The 18,114-nt window shown below is 44.8% G+C and overlaps 1 protein-coding gene across 2 annotated transcripts in view; it reads right to left on the minus strand.

Moving 5' to 3' along the window:
- Window positions 1-18,114, minus strand: part of SCN4A (sodium voltage-gated channel alpha subunit 4) — a 176,224-nt gene that overhangs the window by 42,732 nt on the left and 115,378 nt on the right. For both annotated transcript variants that reach the window (XM_029572321.1, XM_029572322.1), the window contains exons 15-20: window positions 17,273-17,629; window positions 10,138-10,569; window positions 8,886-9,006; window positions 6,516-6,670; window positions 3,772-3,945; window positions 1,351-1,473 (exon numbers count right to left, since the gene is read on the minus strand). In XM_029572321.1, coding sequence (XP_029428181.1) covers window positions 1,351-1,473; window positions 3,772-3,945; window positions 6,516-6,670; window positions 8,886-9,006; window positions 10,138-10,569; window positions 17,273-17,629 — 1,362 coding nt within the window. The remainder of the gene's footprint in view (window positions 1-1,350; window positions 1,474-3,771; window positions 3,946-6,515; window positions 6,671-8,885; window positions 9,007-10,137; window positions 10,570-17,272; window positions 17,630-18,114) is intronic.

Below are 18,114 nucleotides of genomic sequence, written 5' to 3' on the forward strand. Positions count from 1 at the left end.
TTGGGCTTGGAACTATATGCACAAAAGTAAGCATTTTCATTAGGAATATGCTTTCGTTTGAAATGAAATAGGAAATTTTTTTTCATTTCCTGTTTCGTTTTATGTTTTCAAACTGAAATGATAGAAAAACCAATGAGATTTCATTGATTTTTTTTTTAATTTCTTTTTGGGAAGAAAGGAAAAATAAAACCCTCTGCCCACTCCCCAAAAATGTCCATGGCCAGGAATTTTCACAGTCCTCACTTATTCTGTGTGTGTGTGGGGTGTGTGTGTGTGTGTGTGGGGGGGGGGGGGGGGGGGGGGGGGGGTTGTTCTGATGACATAGTTTGATGCTGGGGCCCGGCTTGGAAGTCCAGGCCTGATGCGATGGACCTCGCCTCCAGACATTTTCTATCTGAATCCTCTCCATATGATGCCCTCCATTTGGAGGAGGTGCTAGAGTGATGTCTCTCCGGCGTCTTCCTCTTAAGTGGAGGGTACCATTTTGATGTACGGTCATTAAAATGAACATACACACCCACACATGCATACAGGGGCCTCTCCTTCTCATCTTTGGCCTTAGGCGTGATGGGCTCCACTAATAGCTCTATTGAGCCACTCTTCTTCTACCACTGGTGGGATGGACCGCACCGGGTCTCTCCTTTTCTTCTTCGGCTGCCAGGAGGAGGATGGCCTCTCACAATGTGGTTCGTGCAGTTAGTATAGCTGTGTTTAAAAAAGGATTGGATAAGTTCTTGGAGGAGAAGTCCATTACCTGCTATTAAGTTCACTTAGAGAATAGCCACTGCCATTAGCAATGGTTACATGGAATATACTTAGTGTTTGGGCACTTGCCAGGTTCTTATGGCCTGGATTGGCCACTGTTGGAAACAGGATGCTGGGCTTGATGGACCCTTGGTCTGACCCAGTATGGCATTTTCTTATGTTCTTATTGGGACTCTCCTTTTGGCTGCTGACGGGATAGGCTCTGCTGGCAGCCCTGCCTTGACTCTCCCTTTTTACTTGGGCCTCTGGTAGCCAGGGACTCATGCTTGTGATTTTTCCCCTCCCTCCAAGGTTTGGCGTTTTAGGTGACTGTCTAGTTTGCCTACTAGAAGTGCCGGCCCTGGGTAAGTACTCTTTACAACTGAAATCACTGGAATTGTACCATTTCCTTAGGCTGCCATTCTCTAAGTCATCCATCACTTCATCCCCGAAAATTCTCTTTTAATAACTGTTTGTACAATGATTCTTTTATTTCCTCCTGCTGTAATGCTCTTTGCGCATGAATTATACGTTCCATTTATTGATTGAATGATTTATATTCTGCTTTTCTGCACTTCGTGTAACTGGGCAGTATTCAATACTTACTCTCATGCCTTCGAATCTAGAAAGAGCTCTGAGGGGTCTCAGCGCCCTTAAAGTTCTGAGAGACTTAATGGGGCCCAGTTCCGAGTACCCCATCAAGTTTGCTGTTAAACTGATCAAGGAAACCTTAGTAAAGAAAAGAGAGAGAAATTAGTGGCCCGTGCAGGATGCAAAGTGCAACTTAAGTTTCCTAGTATTGTTGCTTCTGTGTCTCCCATAAAAACTTGTATACATTTGTGTGGTATTTCTCTCACAGATCACGAGTTTCGGGTATTACATCAGGCTACTGTGCCTCATCCTTAATTTGAAGAAACCACCTCTAGGGGTAAGATGGGAAGTCAGTCTCCATGCCTTTTCAGTCCCTGGACACTCAGCTGAGACTGTCATCCTGGAGGCAAACCTCTATTGCCAATCTTAATAATGGGATTAGTGATACAGGCAGCTCTGTACAAGGAACTGGCGCCATATTTGTCCTTTCAGACAAGGCATTTTTCTGGTTTACTAGTTGCTGAAGCTAAATTACAACTTTCAATCTGCAGGCATAAAGTCCTCTATCTTTGTGTCCATCACCTAAGACATTCCAGCTCTAGAGGTGACAGGCTCTGTATCCCTGTGCCCATCCCCTGAGCCCTCCAGTCCTAGAGGTGACAGGCTCTGTATCCCTGTGCCCCTCCCCTGAGCCCTCCAGTCCTAGAAGTGACAGGCTCTGTATCCCTGTGCCCCTCGCCTGCGCCCTCCAGTCCTAGAGGTGACAGGCTCTGTATCCCTGTGCCCCTCCCCTGAGCCCCTCAGTCCTAGAGGTGTCAGGCTCTGCATCCCTGTGCCCATCCCTTGAGCCCTCCAGTCCTAGAGGTGACAGGCTCTGTATCCCTGGCCCCTCCCCTGAGCCCTCCAGTCCTAGAGGTGACAGGCTCTGTATCCCTGTGCCCCTCCCCTGAGCCCTCCAGTCCTAGAGGTGACAGGCTCTGTATCCCTGTGCCCCTCCCCTGAGCCCTCCAGTCCTAGAGGTGACAGGCTCTGTATCCCTGTGCCCCTCCCCTAAGCCCCCCAGTCCTAGAGATGACAGGCTCTGTATCCCTGTGCCTATCCACTGAGCCCTCCAGTCCTAGAGGTGACAGGCTCTGTATCCCTGTGCCCCTCCCCTGTGCTCTCCAGTCCTAGAGGTGACAGGCTCTGTATCCCTGTACCCCTCCCCTGAGCCCTCCAGTCCTAGAGGTGACAGGCTCTGTATCCCTGTGCCCCTCCCCTGAGCCCTCCAGTCCTAGAGGTGACAGGCTCTGTATCCCTGTGCTCCTCGGCTGAGCCCTCCAGTCCTAGAGGTGACAGGCTCTGTATCCCTGTGCCCATCCCCTGAGCCCTCCAGTCCTAGAGGTGACAGGCTCTGTATCCTTGTGCTCCTCGGTTGAGCCCTCCAGTCCTAGAAGCGACAGGCTCTGTATCCCTGTGCTCCTCTGCTGAGCCCTCCAGTCCTAGAAGCGACAGGCTCTATCATTGTGCCCATCCCCTGAGCCCTCCAGTCCTAGAGGTGACCAGCTCTGTATCCCTGTGCCCTACCCCGAGCCCTCCAGTTCTAGTATAAGAGGACTTATATCTATCTCAGCCAGAGAATGAATGTGTATCCCAATTAGTTCTTGAAAACTGGCCCTGCAAGTAATTCAGATTGTGCAAGAACCTCCCTTCTTAATACCTTGCAAATGCTTTTCTTTTATCATTCCCTTTTTCTGTGGACCCTAACAGACCATGTTGGACTTCCATATCCCCCTTCATCCTCTCCTTCTTGTAACAATAACCCTATCAGGAAGTTCATTGAGCAGCAAAATTCTGCCCAGGGTCAGGGGGCTGCCCATTCATTAACAGTCAACTTTCCCTTCCCAGTCTGGAGTAACAGGAAGCATTAGCACACTGATAGGCTCATCCTTCTGCAATAGCAATAGCAATGCCCTTTAGTGTGTCCTAGAATGCAGAATCCTTCCGCTTATGGTTTTTATAGCTCCAAATGCAAGGTCTGACTAAGGACACTGACAGCTGATGGCTGATTGTTTATTTACTCATCCCCCAAGACAGTAATATTATGCAGAGGTATCCGGCTGCAATTTAATCCACTTCCTCTGCCTTCTTGCTTTGTTAACAGATGAATTACAGCAGTGTATTCCCCCTGTCTCAACCGGAGGAACAGGCTTTTGTCCCCTTAAAGCAACAGATACCATAACTGCCAAGGAGAGAGAGTGGAGAAAGCAGGGGAAAAGCAATTGTACACTTCCCAGCCCCTATGGAATCCCATCTCTTTTCTCTTCAAAAGGAGGCCCTTCCATGCCCCCAGTGAAGTTCCATCCCCTTTACATAATGCAGCACATAAAAATTGCCCATTTGAGAAAACATAGGGCTGTGAAGAGAAGGATTTAAGGGGAGGATGGTGAAACTTACATCCACAATTAGGAAGTCCAGCCAGCACCAGGCATTGGTGAAGTAAACCTTGAAACCATAGGCTACCCATTTCAGGAGCATTTCAATGACGAAGACATAGGTGAAGACCTTGTCTGCATACTCCAGAATGATGCGAATTATTTTCCGCTGCTCAATGTTCACATCCTCAAATGCCTGGAACGGTACAAGCACATGTCACTTCCGAGAAAGGAAACCCAGATTATTGGAAAACCTGGAGAACTTTGTAAAATGCGCTGCACATTTTCATAATTGCTTATGAGCTTTGGAAGCATAAATATATATTTCTATTAATACATCTATCTATAAGCTTCTACTTCATATACATAATGTGACACTTGTGAGGTTTCACTGAAATGTTTACTGTATTTAATACTAAGAACTGTCTAGCAATGGGAAGTCCAAGGGGGTATATAGGAGATAGTGAGTGGAGGGTCCTTCCCCCAAAATGGATGGGTTTGGAGGTGGTATAAATGATGGCTCCATGAGTCATAGGGAGGGGTTATAGAAAGGATCTTTGAAGATAATCGGATTGGAGTCTAATGAGGTGTGACTTTTAACACCTTCCTCCATACTTTCTTTTTGTTCACAATAATCATAATATCTCCAGGGATTAAGCTTTGGCTTTTTAATTCTAATTTACTCATACAGTCTTGACCAGTGTACAACATAATGTCTAACAATGGCTGAAGATAGCAAATATTTTGTTTGGAGAAAACACATGTGCTACAGAGGGAAAACTGTTTTCAAGATGAAATGGTGAAACTATAGTTTCATTAAATCTGAACCAGTAGCCATAATCAGATATATATATTCATGAGGGGGAATCAGTAAATAAGGTGAATTTAAGCATTGCATCAAAACCAGTTTATGTCTATACAATATACACTAGAGATGTGAATCGTGTCCTCGATCGTCTTAACGATCGATTTCGGCTGGGAGGGGGAGGGAATCGTATTGTTGCCGTTTGGGTGTGTAAAGTATCGTGAAAATCGTTAAAATCGTGAGCCGGCACACTAAAACCCCCTAAAACCCACCCCCGACCCTTTAAATTAAATCCCCCACCCTCCCGAACCCCCCCCAAATGCCTTAAATTACCTGGGGGTCCAGCGGCACACTAAAACACGGCAACTAAAACCCCCTAAAACCCACCCCGACCCTTTAAATTAAATCCCCCCCCCTCCCGAACCCCCCCCCAAATGCCTTAAATTACCTGGGGGTCCGTAGCGGCGGTCCATAGCTTAAATTACCTCCGTAGCGGCGGTCCGTAGCTAAATCGGGGGAAGGGGGAGAGCAGGAAAACCGGCACACTAAATCGTGTAGTCTTCAGCCGGCGCCATTTTGCAAAATGGCTGCCGCAAAATGGCGGCGGCCATAGACCAAAACGATTCGACGCAGGAGGTCGTTCCGGACCCCCGCTGGACTTTTGGCAAGTCTTGTGGGGGTCAGGAGGCCCCCCCAAGCTGGCCAAAAGTTCCTGGGGGTCCAGCGGGGGTCAAGGAGCGATTTCCTGCCGCGAATCATTTTCCGTACGGAAAATGGCGCCGTTCAGCGGGGGTTGACCCCCGCTGAATGACCTCCTGCAGTCGATCTCCTGCCGGCGCCATTTTCCGTACAGAAAACGATTCGCGGCAGGAAATCGCTCCTTGACCCCCGCTGGACCCCCAGGAACTTTTGGCCAGCTTGGGGGGGCCTCCTGACCCCCACAAGACTTGCCAAAAGTCCAGCGGGGGTCCGGAATGACCTCCTGCGTCGAATCGTTTTGGTCTATGGCCGCCGCCATTTTGCGGCGGCCATTTTGCAAAATGGCGCCGGCTGAAGACTACACGATTTAGTGTGCCGGTTTTCCTGCTCTCCCCCTTCCCCCGATTTAGCTACGGACCGCCGCTACGGAGGTAATTTAAGCTATGGACCGCCGCTACGGACCCCCAGGTAATTTAAGGCATTTGGGGGGGGATTTAATTTAAAGGGTCGGGGTGGGTTTTAGGGGGTTTTAGTTGCCGTGTTTTAGTGTGCCGCTGGACCCCCAGGTAATTTAAGGCATTTGGGGGGGGGGGGGTTCGGGAGGGTGGGGGATTTAATTTAAAGGGTCGGGGGTGGGTTTTAGGGGGTTTTAGTGTGCCGGTTTTCCTGCCCTCCCCCTTCCCCCGATTTACGATTTTTTGACGATAAATCGGGGGAATTGGTATTGTATCGTGGCCCTAACGATTTTTGACGATTTAAAATATATCTGACGATATTTTAAATCGTCAAAAAACGATTCACATCCCTAATATACACCCACACACACATTGTTTCCACCTCAACAAGCATTTCAACAAAAATGGCTTGTGTTCACTTCAAGAACAAGAGAAAAAAATATATAACAATGTCTTTATTCATAGAATATCGAAAGTTAGTTGGATAAACATATCTGGCTGACTTAGCTGGGATATTCAGCGGCATGGCCACACCACTGAATGCACCTGGATAAGTTTAACTTACCTGGCTAACTTTATACTGCTAAATAGCAGTTCTGACTTATCCAGCTAAGTTAGTTGGATAATAGTCACGCCCTGGAATGCCCCTGACACACCTACCGTACTATTTAGACAGATAATCATTTAGCTGAATAACATGCCACTTAGCAAGATAACTGAATTTATCCGGCTAAGAGGCACTGAATGTTTCTAAAATGGTTTTCGATTTGAATTTGACTCCCCAAGAAAAGCAAAGAAATTAATTACCAGCGCTCCGCTGCTGAGAAGAATCATGAAGATGATGAAGGTCTCAAACCATTTGTGCTCAACGATTTTGAAACATGTCTTCCGGATATTCCACCACCTTCTTCCCTTGCCTTGAGTGATGTCAACATAAAGACAAGGGAACCTCCGCACACAAGCTGAATAAAGCAGAGTGGGCAGATGCAGAGTCAAGGCGCCAGGGCCACAGAACCTTTGCTATAAACTTTTAAACTCTGTGCAGCTCCTTACAGAAGTTAAGGTGCAGGGCAGCATTATCACATGCTCTGCTGAAGACAAAGGGTTGAGAATTATTGCTTGTGTATAGAATAAAATAGTTTATTGTCCATCTGATGCTGGAAAAAATAGGATATTCATTATGGATATCCTGAAAACCAAACCTGTTTGTGGTAGCAGAGTTTCCTACACTTGGTCTAGCTCATAATTATTGATGGACCTGTCTTCCAGAAACTTGTCCAAACCTTTTTTACACTCAGTTATACTTATAACCTTAACCACATTTTATGGCAACAAGTTCCACAACTTGATTGTGTGTTTAATTAAAAAATATTTTCTTAAATGTATTTTAAATCTGCTACCTGTTAGTTTCCGGGTGTGTCCCCTAGTCCTAGTACTGTTTGATAGTATAAATGGCCATTCCTATCAACATGTTCTATACCTTACATTTACATCTTAATCATATCCCCTCTAAGTTGTCCCTTCTCCAAACTGAAGAGCCCTAGCTGTTTGAGCTGCCTTCATAAGGGAATCGATTCTGACCCATAATCATTTTTGCTGCCCTTTCATGTACTTTTTATAGTACTGCTCTATCTTTTGTAAAGTGTGGGGTCTAGAACTACACATAAGGCATGGGCACACCATGGATGGATACAGAGGCATTATTATATTCCCAGTTTTGTTCTCTATTCCTTTCCAAATAATTCCTAATATTCTATTGCTTTTTATTGGCTTCCAACACATACTGAAGTGAAGATTGCAAGGTGTTATCCACAACACCACCAAGGTACTTTTCTCCTAACATGGACCTAGCATTGGGTAATCATTGGTAGCCACCTTCCCAATCAGCTCTTGGGCACAGGTGCTCAGTAGGAAGCTCAAGGACCAAGCACGGCCTGGGATCTCCCAGGGTTCTCATTCGGGTGTGTGTGTGTGTGGGTGGGAGAAACCAGTCTTTCAAAACCCATAGGATTTTTCTCACCTTCTGCTCACCAGCCCAATCACTCCAAAATCCACCACACTGACCCCAAAGATGTTGATCAAAATAAGGTCTTTTAGTAGCCCTGACGACAGGTTAAAAAAAAGTCCAAAAATAACTGGCACCCTACAGGCTAGGGCACCACGCTGCAACAAACCCCAAGTCTCAGTCTCTTTCCCTTTTTCCAGTAAGCCCTTGGAGCAGGTTCACTCCCCAGCACCATTTCTGCTAGGGGTTAATCTCCTTCTCTGTTTCCTAGCCTCTCCGCCTCAACCTCTTGCAACTTCTTGCTGATCTCTTTTTAGGAAAGTGCAACTCCAAAACTAGGTCCTCAGTGGAGCAGTTTCTTCTTCATGTGGAATCCTCCTCTAAGACACAGTCCTCTCTGGTACTCTCTTCTCAAATACCTTTTTCATTCGGATAACTTCTAAGGTGTTCTATCTCGTGAAACTCCAATAAATCTCCCCTCTCAAGGATACTGGGGCCCCAGCACCTTCCCTGGAAGAGCTTCGTCTCCTCAAGTGCCCTTCTTGGTCCTTTCCCTGTGGGGGGGGGAAAGACTTGATTAAGTGCCCTCTGCAAAGAGAGACACTCACTCCTTCAGCCTTGTGTTAAGGCTCTCCTCTCTGTACCTCGTCTTTGCTCCGGAACCTTCTAACCCTCTCAAAATGGGCACACTAGTTTCATCAAACTATAGCACCCGCTGGCAATACCAAGACTCATAGGCATACCTATCCACAACAGATAAATAATCATACAGTGTCATATGATGTTCACTGCCAAAGACCAGGAAGACCCCATCTCGATGCTAGACTGCTGTCTGCATCCTTTGAAGTTTTATTTACTTAACTTTTTGGTTAACTCTGTAAAAAAAAATTACTCTGTAATTGACCTACTATTTCTTTTGAAATTTGAGTGAGGGTTTATTTTGCACTTATTTATGCAAAGCACTGGTTCAGTGATTCACAAATGTGACCTGAGAGACTCCCAGCCAGTCCGGTTTTCAGGATATCTGCAATGAATATGCTTGAGACAGATGTGCATTGGCTACCTCCATTGGATTTTACCAATTACATTTGCTCCAGAGCAGGATTGACTTGCCCCTAGCTAAAAGTCCTACAGGATCTTTCATGTTCTCTTTCCTTGGGCGCATCCCCTACCTTCTGTAAAGCACTCCTCGGGCTCATCGTCTTCATGATTCTCATCAGCCACCACCTCCTGCTCCACCTCGGGGGGTCTGTAGTCTGCCGTACTGCACTCTGTGCTCCCATCACCATGTTTCTTCCAGGCATAAAGAAAAACAAGAGGCAGTGAGTATTTATGATTGCTGCAAAACAAAGAGTCTTTCAGGAAGGTGCCTCAACCACACTCACTCTCTTTTGGCTGATTCTCAATCCAGTGCTCAGGATCTGTCCATCCAGTCTGTTTTTCAAGATATTCATAACAAAGATGCATGAAACATATTTGCATAAAATGGAGGCAGTGTATGGAAATATATCTCGTGCATATGCATTTTGGATATCCTGAAAACCCTGAGGACTGGGTTGAGATCCATTGCTCCAGAAGAATGCAGCTATTATTATTATCAAGTTCTTGGAGGAGAAGTCCATTAACTGCTATTAATCAAGTTGACTTAGAGAATAGCCACTGCTATTACTGGCATCAGTAGCATGGGTTCTACTTAGTATTTGGGTTCTTGCCAGGTACTTGTAGCCTGGATTGGCTACTGTTGGAAACAGGATGCTGGGCTTGATGGACCCTTGGTTTGACCCAGTATGGCAATTTCTTATGTTCTTAATACATTGGTGGGTACGCTGGTATGCTAGGGGAAAGTACTAATCTAGTGAATTTGAGCCAATCACCAAGTTTGGGATCAAGAAAGAATTTTTCACACCATTGCGGAAAGGGCTACCAGTGTTCCCTGTGTTTTTGCTTTCCTAGGATTAAGCTCTAGTAGGAGCTGTCAGGCAATCAAAGTGATTGGACTTGATGGATCCCTGGGCCTATTTCAGCTCAACTGACAATTCAGGGATGCAACAATAAGTCTAACTATTTAACTCTGTAATTCTTGGAGATACTGCTCATGCACATTTTCTGAAAATCAGCAAAATGAAAGGCATCAGCTCCTGTTGTCGTAGACTTAGTAAAGCTGAGGAAAAGGTTTCCACCATCTCCAGGAAAATTTGACCATCATCTCTACCTGATAGCCATGCTGCTGGCAGGCAATGGCATGTAGTCCACTTTCAAATGAACAGCTGGAAAAGCTGAGAATATTAGATTCATCTTAAATTCATTTTTTTAATAACCAGCTCTGAAAACTGGAGTCGAGATTTACGCTGCTTACGTAACTTTGAATATTATGAAAAACACACTATGGAATCCTGGAATTCTTTTTTATGCAGCGCATCTCACCTTTACTACTTTGAGCACATCAACCTCAGCCTCTGATTGAGTGCTCAAGAACTCGTCTGGGCTTTCCAGGTCTGATTCCTCAGAGGCGATGGGAACCTGGATTGTCAGGTTGGGGTTATTGATAAAATTCGAGTGGTCAAGTTCACCCATGAGGTATTGTTGTTTACCAAACACGCCATCCACAAATGCATATTCGGATTTGGAGTCCTGACCAGTGTCCACATGGTTTAGCATGAAGTTGTCCTTGGCCATGTCCTCTTCCTTGGGCCTCCTGTGGAATAAACTCAGGACAGTGCTCTTCACAAAGTCGATGGCTCGAGTGATCCTACCGATGGCAATTTGCAGGTTGTTCATCTCCCCGTCATCATCAGAGGCAGCCAGGTTGTCAGCACTGAAGGAGCTCAGGAGCAAGGCAAGAAACAGGTTCAGCACCTAGAGGAAGAATCAAAGAAGATAGTCCATCATTCCTCTCCAGTTTCACTATAACCTACACCCAGTCCATGAAGTGAATGGAAGGGAAGGAATACTCAATATTCTCAAAAAGGAAACTGGTTTATTATCCAACCCCATGTTTCAATGATCATTGGGGATGATATGATTACATAAATTATGCATACGTTATTATGGTAAATATTCCACTGGCCAAATGAGAAGACATAAGCTGATGGATATGTATTTCTGGTGGAGGACTTCATGACTATCAAAAAGATAAGAAATGGCAATGGCCAGCAATCTCATATGAGAAGAGAAATATGATATTTGGGGTCAATTAGTGCTAGACTTCACGAATAAAAGAAACTCAGTATTTTTTTTATATATATAGATATAGATACATCTGCTTTCCAATCTTTTTCTTGGTAAGATAATGGATTTTTATTCTATTAAATAATAAAAGGGTCTCCTAAAAGCAGGGGTTCCTTATGTCTGTAAGTATTGATTATATCAGTGTTGAGATCCTTTAAGTATACATTGGTGATACCCCTAGAGTTGAGTTTCCAAAGACCTGCAGTCTACAGCCATTTAAATGAACTTATCAAGCTCTAGGTGCACCTGCATTAACAAAATAGTTGTGGAGCAGGCAATGCATACTGGAGAGGACTCTCATGGCTGAAAGAAGAGCTGGGAAAGCACTGAAAGTCCCAGCAGTCTGTCTTCTAAGTCTTAAAACAAAGAGGAGATGAAAAACACATGGACCTGACACAACCGAGCAGTATTCTAGTGACTTGTAATTAACTGATGTGCCTATGTCACAACAGTAGACCCTGGAAGCTCTCCCACTTTGCCAGTGGATGTGCTTTATAAGTAAATAAATAAATAAATAAATATATATACACACATATATATATAAATCAATAAAGAGGGAAAGACAGACATACATACGCACAGATAAATGCTGATTTGTTCATCCAGTTGTTACCCATGAATTTCCCTGTCTTCTTTAGCATTGGAGGATGAAGTTCAAGTTGCATTTTTTGGGTTATCCATAGCTTCAGCACAGTCTCCAGTAACACTTCCTCGGCTTTCAGCCAACAATTTGACTCCACTGCTGTGCAGAACGGAGATTCGCCTTGGGGTTCACCTTTCTCTTCCTGCTGTTCTCCACTCTCAGCCATCTTTTAACCTGGGCATATCACCCCCCGATCCAGCTCCTCACCCTGCAGATGCTCCTGCTCTTTCCACTCCTCACTGCCTACAGATGCCTGCCCTATGTATATTAGCTGCTTTGCATGCATACAATTAACGAATGCATGCAAAACAGCTAATTACTAGGCAATCTAATGCAAATACAATAATGCATTTGTGAGAGGTGTAGTGTTATTTTTTCAGGGACTTCGGGACGCTAACATGATAGGGGAAAAGGCCGGTTGACGCCATTTTGGAAAATGGTGTTGCTCAGGCACAAACTTAGGGGTGCTCCAGGCCCCGACGAGCCCATCAATAAGGTAGGGGGAGGTCTGGGGACCTTCTTGGGAAGGGAGAAGAAGGGGAGCACCCAGGGATTATGGCTTTTGATGGGAGATGGGGACAAGGGGCCTGATATTGGGGGGGAGTTGTTTTTGGTATGGGGGTCTGGGGCAGGGAGGGGAGTAATTTTGTATATAAATTTGTTTGTATCTGTAACTTCTCCAAGGTTTGGTTCGATGTAAACCGGTGTGATAAGAATCTTTGTCTTGAACGTCGGTATAGTAAAAAGATGTAAATAAATAATAAATAAATATAATGTGAGGAGTTAGGATTCGGGGGGCGGGGTGTTGCTGTATAAGCATTTATTCTATTTTTTTTTTGGGCCTTCACTGCCTCAAAAGGTGGCAGGGGTCTAATTAGACCCTGGAGGAGAAGTAATGAACTTCTGGGAGGAGGGGGTTATTTTTGGGCTGCTTGGTCCTTAAGCCAATGGTGACCCTAGGTGATGGGGGCTGCCATTGAACACTATTCTACTTTTAGCGGCAATATTTTTATCGCAGATTTTTTCCGTGTTAAAAAAATATTGAGAAATTGCTGTTATATTATGTTGGGGGAGATGAAATATCACAGGAATGCCCTCTGAGAAATTTCGCCCCTCCCACAATAAAGTATTGCGGTTTGATAATGACCCCCTTAGCTGGATAAGTCTAGAACAGCTAATGGGCTGTCTTGTAGTTGGCTGGAGAGAGTTATCCAGGTAACATAAAATAGCCAAGCATATTCAGTGATACAGGTGCCCTGCTAAATACTTCAGTCAAGTTAACAGGTTAAGTTTATCTGGCTAACTTGTTCAGCCAGATAGAGGCTGAATATTGGCCTCTGTACATCCAGGGCTGGATCCGTCTGTCAGCTCAAAAGAAAAAAAAAAAAAAGAAAGCCAGCTGGCAACCCAAGCTGGCAACTGCACGCTTCCTCCCACCCTCTTGTTTCTAGAGGGCCTGATTTGATTGTTTTGCAGAAGTGAAAATGTTTCAGCTGAGGTGAACCAAAGCCCTGCCACAGCTGTTGAGGTTTGTGCCTTCTCAATGCCAGAAACCAGACAGAAAAGGGAAGGCGGGGGGGGAGAGATCATTAAGTGGCAGCCAAGGCCTTTCCGTTATGTTCATGGCCCACAGTACGTGACTAAATGGAACCCGTAAATACACCTCTTTAACACATCGCTGCCATATTTCCGAATATCGGGCCCTGCATGCCTTTCTATTTCTCAGCCATGCCGGGTGGCTTTTCATCACTCAGCTTGACTTCCTCCTTTTTACTCCTTTAATAACTCAAAATGAAATGCTTGCAGTGTCTATAATGGGGAGAGAATGCAGGGGGAAGGGGTGGGTGATATGTTACTTCCGTTAATATATATAGCACGGATGATCCCCGGAGGGTCTCTCTAATTCTCAAGTGTCCGGAGACATAAAACAAGCACATTAGGACCTATTAAAAGGCTCTATCAGGGATACAGCAGGCTTTTCAAATCTCTCCTCCTCATTTTAATGCATCGGGGTCTTTGCCAGCTCACTGGGAGCTGTTGCGGTCTCTTATGATCTTACTCCAGGCCTGGGATGCCTCTCTTTTCTCAAAAAACAGTGTATATATGCATTTATACATATATATCTATATATATATATATATATATATATATATATATATATATATATAAAACATTTGTACATTTCTAGACAGTTCAAGTTTGCATTGATGACTTCAGAGGGATAGGATCAGAGAGAGTCAAAATTACAAGTGACTTCCTCCTCCCCGTCCAAATATGCTGAAAATAGCATTTAGGATATTTAAGTAGTGAGCTAAGTGCAGAGCATAGAGCTAAAGAGAGTATGCCCTATCACTTGTCATCCATTTATCAAAATATAAAAAAGGAACACATTGTATATACAATATGTAATTTACTACTTTCTAGTCATATATTCTGATATTTAGATTTAAAATATATTTTTTTCTACTTTTCTGAATTATTTTTTACCTTACCACACTCTGCTTGGTCTCTTACCTGCTTCTTCTCCTCTCCCTCCTCATATTTTTAATTCAGCTTTACCACATGATCTGCCTGGGTCACTTGGTCCTCCCTCGCAGGCCACGTGCTGCCTCCTCAGCGCTGGGGTCATCACCATACAGGCAGCTGTCTGCCCAACTCTAACTTAAAAAGTGATCATGCAGGCCCTATTTAACCCCAGGAATAACAAGCAAAACAAGGAGCACCCTCTAATGTTAAGGGTAATAGATTTCAACACCCGCAGAAGACAGGGCATAATGGAACATTTGGCCAGCAGAAGTAGTCATGGTTACAACACTAAATCAACTAAAACAATACATTGAACTTGACATCGGGTGCCTACTGGTTTTTGTGTTATGAGACCTGGTGAATAATGATTCCTAATGTTTTTTTTGCCTGAGGACAGTATAACTCATGGCTTTGTCATGCATGGTACTGCTTATCTCAACAGCACTACTTAATAAATATACACTATCAGTAGACAGCAGAGGGCATAGCCATTTTTGGGGGCCCCAGATAAATATGGATGAGCACTATGGCTGACCCCTCCCCACCTCCCCACCTTACCCTATCCTTCTTGGTTCTTCATAGGAGTGGCAATAAACTCCTTTAAATTTTCTGCAAAACTCTGTATTTCCTGTCTCTTCTTTCTCTCCTTGCCCTGTCTTCGCTAATTCTCACTCTGTGATTTTAGCAACTACTTTATCTCTCCCAATTATAGCTCCACTCTGCACAGGCATTCCTGAACTTGTAAGGGGCTGAGAAGAGGGGGAATAAATAAATTACCTGCCAAAAGTAAATGGAAATAATTTAATCACCTCAAATCTTTACATGCCTAGTCCAAGGGCAGTGGCTGTCCCCTTTTAAGTTAGCCCCTCCCCTTAAAGGCATAGGAGATCATGGACTGCCAGTGATTCCAATGTCTCCAGGCCTCTAATTCCTGCACCTTTAATGGGCTGACTCAGATGGGACATGACCTTGCTGCAAGGGGTGGGATCCTGAGCCAAAAGTGAAGGGGCCACAGGCCCCTGAGTCCAGAAATTTTTCAGTAGTGTTTGCTGGTAACCACCAAATAGCTCTGCATTATCAGGAGAAGCCTAAACAAGAGGTCACCAGACATCTGCTAGTGATTCCAGAGCAATTCCCTCCATAACTCACTCGCTCACTGCAGCTGAGAATGAGGGGTATAGCTCACTACATCAGTGACTGCAAGCACAGGCTTCTAAACAAGTCTATAAGCAATCAGCAGGAGCAAGTTACTAAGTTTAGAAAGGATTTCACACCTCTGAAGAATTTGAGGCTCTATGCTTACAACCCTCCTGGTAGCAGCACATGCATGCAGGGATTAACTAATGTTATTTTACAGAATCAGAAGCGTGGTTGAAAAAGGATTCCAAAAGGAAAAAAACCCGAAAAGAATAAGGAACGAGGAACAAGAGGCACTCTGATAGGTGGGGTGACCAGTGACAGCTGGAGATGTCTTGATGTAAGGGAAAAAGAATGAGAATGGGTTAATTATGAAAGGGCTATGGTCAGAGAAAAAAGAGGGGTGCTGAGTGTAACCAAAGTGGGGAGGAGAAGGAGAGCTGAGGTGCTGAAGGTGCACTGGGGATAATGAAGGGGCACTAAGGGTGGCAGAGACAGGATGATACTGCAGAATGAGGGAAAATTGGAAGATCATAAGGGAGAAATGAGGGGCAATGAAGGGACTAGGGGAGAGGAGGGTCACACAGACAGAGGAGTGGTGGCCATGATGATGAGTAGAGAGGAAGAGCAAAGGAAGCAATAGAGAACAAAGAGTAGATATGCACAGAGTTGTACACCAGAAATTAAATTACCAACAACCAATAAAAGTTCCTGGCAAATTATGCCTTAATAGCTACACACATGCTGTGCACAGGATGGGTACCTGATTTACCAAATATTACACACACAGGTGCATCTTATTGCTTGAGGTTTAGAATACTACACAGAGTGTGGGTCTCTGTGTGTATCTGTGTCTTGTGTACCCAAATCTGTGTGCACATATTTGTGTGTATGTATATCCCTGTGTCACTTCCCTGAGCCCTTCAGTTCTAGAGGTAACAGCTCTGTGTCACTGTGCACATCTCCTGAGCCTTCCAGTCCTAGAGGTGACCAACTCATAGTAATAAAGTTGATGACGGCAGATAAAGACCAAATGTTCCATCCAGTCTGCCCAGCAAGTTACTTTTGGTAGTACCTGCCGCTCTGTGCAGGATACCCCATGCCTTCTGTGAAGGGTAGAAACTGCCATTCTGTGCAGGTTATCCCCATGTAGAAGAGCTCTACCTAAAGGTAACAGATTACCCCATTTCTTCATTTTCATCCTCTAGCATGTAGGGATCCACAGTGGGTGTCCCATGCCCTTTTGAATTCCGTCACCGTTCTCGTCTTCACCACCTCTTCCAGGAGGGCATTCCATGCATCCACTTCCCTTTCTGTGAAGAAATATTTCCTGACATTGTTCTTGAGTCTTCACACTTGGAGTTTTATATTGTGACCCACAGTTCTGCAGTTTCCTTTTCAGCGCAATATGTTTAATGTTTTTGCATCATTCATATCTTTCAGGTTATTTGAAGATCTGTATCAAATCTCCCCTGCACCTCCTCTCCCCCAGGGTATACATATTTAGATCCTTCACTATCATCTCGTATGGATTTTATTGTAGACCCCCACACAATTTTGGTCATCTTTCTCTGGACTGCTTCCATCCTGTCCTAATCCTTATTGAGATGAGGTCTCCTGAACTGACTATGGCACTCCAGGTGAGATCTCACCAAGGACCTGTACAAGGGCATTCTCACCTCCTTTTTTTCTGCTGGTTATGCCTGCCTCTATGCAGCTCAGCATCCCTCTAGCTTTTGCCATTGCCTTGTCACATTGTTTTGTTGCCTTCAGATCTCTAGACACTATCACCCCAAGGTTCCTCTCCCAGTCTGTGTACCCATGTGCCCGTCCCCTAAATTATATTGCCACACCATCACTGTCCCTTTTCAGTTAGGTCAGATTTTTCAATATTAGCACATTTTAAACTGACATTACATTTGAATACGCAGAGGGAAGGTTTGCATGCCATTCTGAACTCCCACTGTAGGTTGGCGTGAAATGCCGGAAGCCTGGTGTTTCAAGCGTACAGACAATCAGACTTACCACAAGATTTCCAATCACCATCACCATCATGAAAACAATGAGACAGAGTGCCTGTCCTGCCACCTCCATGCAGTCCCACATGGTCTCGATCCACTCCCCGCACAGAATGCGGAAGACGATAAGGAAAGAGTGGAAGAAGTCATGCATGTGCCAGCGTGGGAGCTCGCAGTCTGAGGCAATCTTGCACACGCATTCCTTGTAGCTCTTTCCAAAGAGCTGCATTCCCACCACAGCAAAAATAAAGACGATAATGGCTAGGACTAAGGTGAGGTTGCCGAGGGCGCCCACCGAGTTGCCAATGATCTTGATCAGCATGTTCAGAGTGGGCCAGGACTTGGCCAGCTTAAACACTCTCAACTGCATGGAAGAAAAAAGAGAAATAAGCAAGAATTGGTTATAGCAGGAAAAGAAACCATTAACAAATCACTGGCTAGGGCAAAAAGATATTTGTAAACATAATTGAATATGGACCTCTAACAAATCCTTCTTTTACACAGAGACTGATTACGTTACGGAATGTGGTTCCAGGAAAAACTGCTCAGTAACATCTGAACAGACAAACAAGAGGACGTTGGATGTATTCCTGGAGAGGGGCAATAAGATCAGTAGGTGTTCATGAGCAACACATTTTGCACATGTTTTTTGTTCAACAGGACGTCTACAGGCTGTCTTTAGGGCGCACCTGTGCTAGGTTCAAAATGGCTATTGCTGTGATGACTGGGCTAGAAGAGAGGCCCCGTGATGATGCCCATGTTTTGGACTCCCTGTCATGAAAGGCAATAACTGAGGTCGGGAAAGGTTCTGAATGGGCTGGGAACACAAGGAGAATGAGAAGGGCTGCC

Source organism: Rhinatrema bivittatum, chromosome 12 (genome assembly GCF_901001135.1).
Source record: "Rhinatrema bivittatum chromosome 12, aRhiBiv1.1, whole genome shotgun sequence".
Lineage (NCBI taxonomy): Eukaryota > Metazoa > Chordata > Amphibia > Gymnophiona > Rhinatrematidae > Rhinatrema > Rhinatrema bivittatum.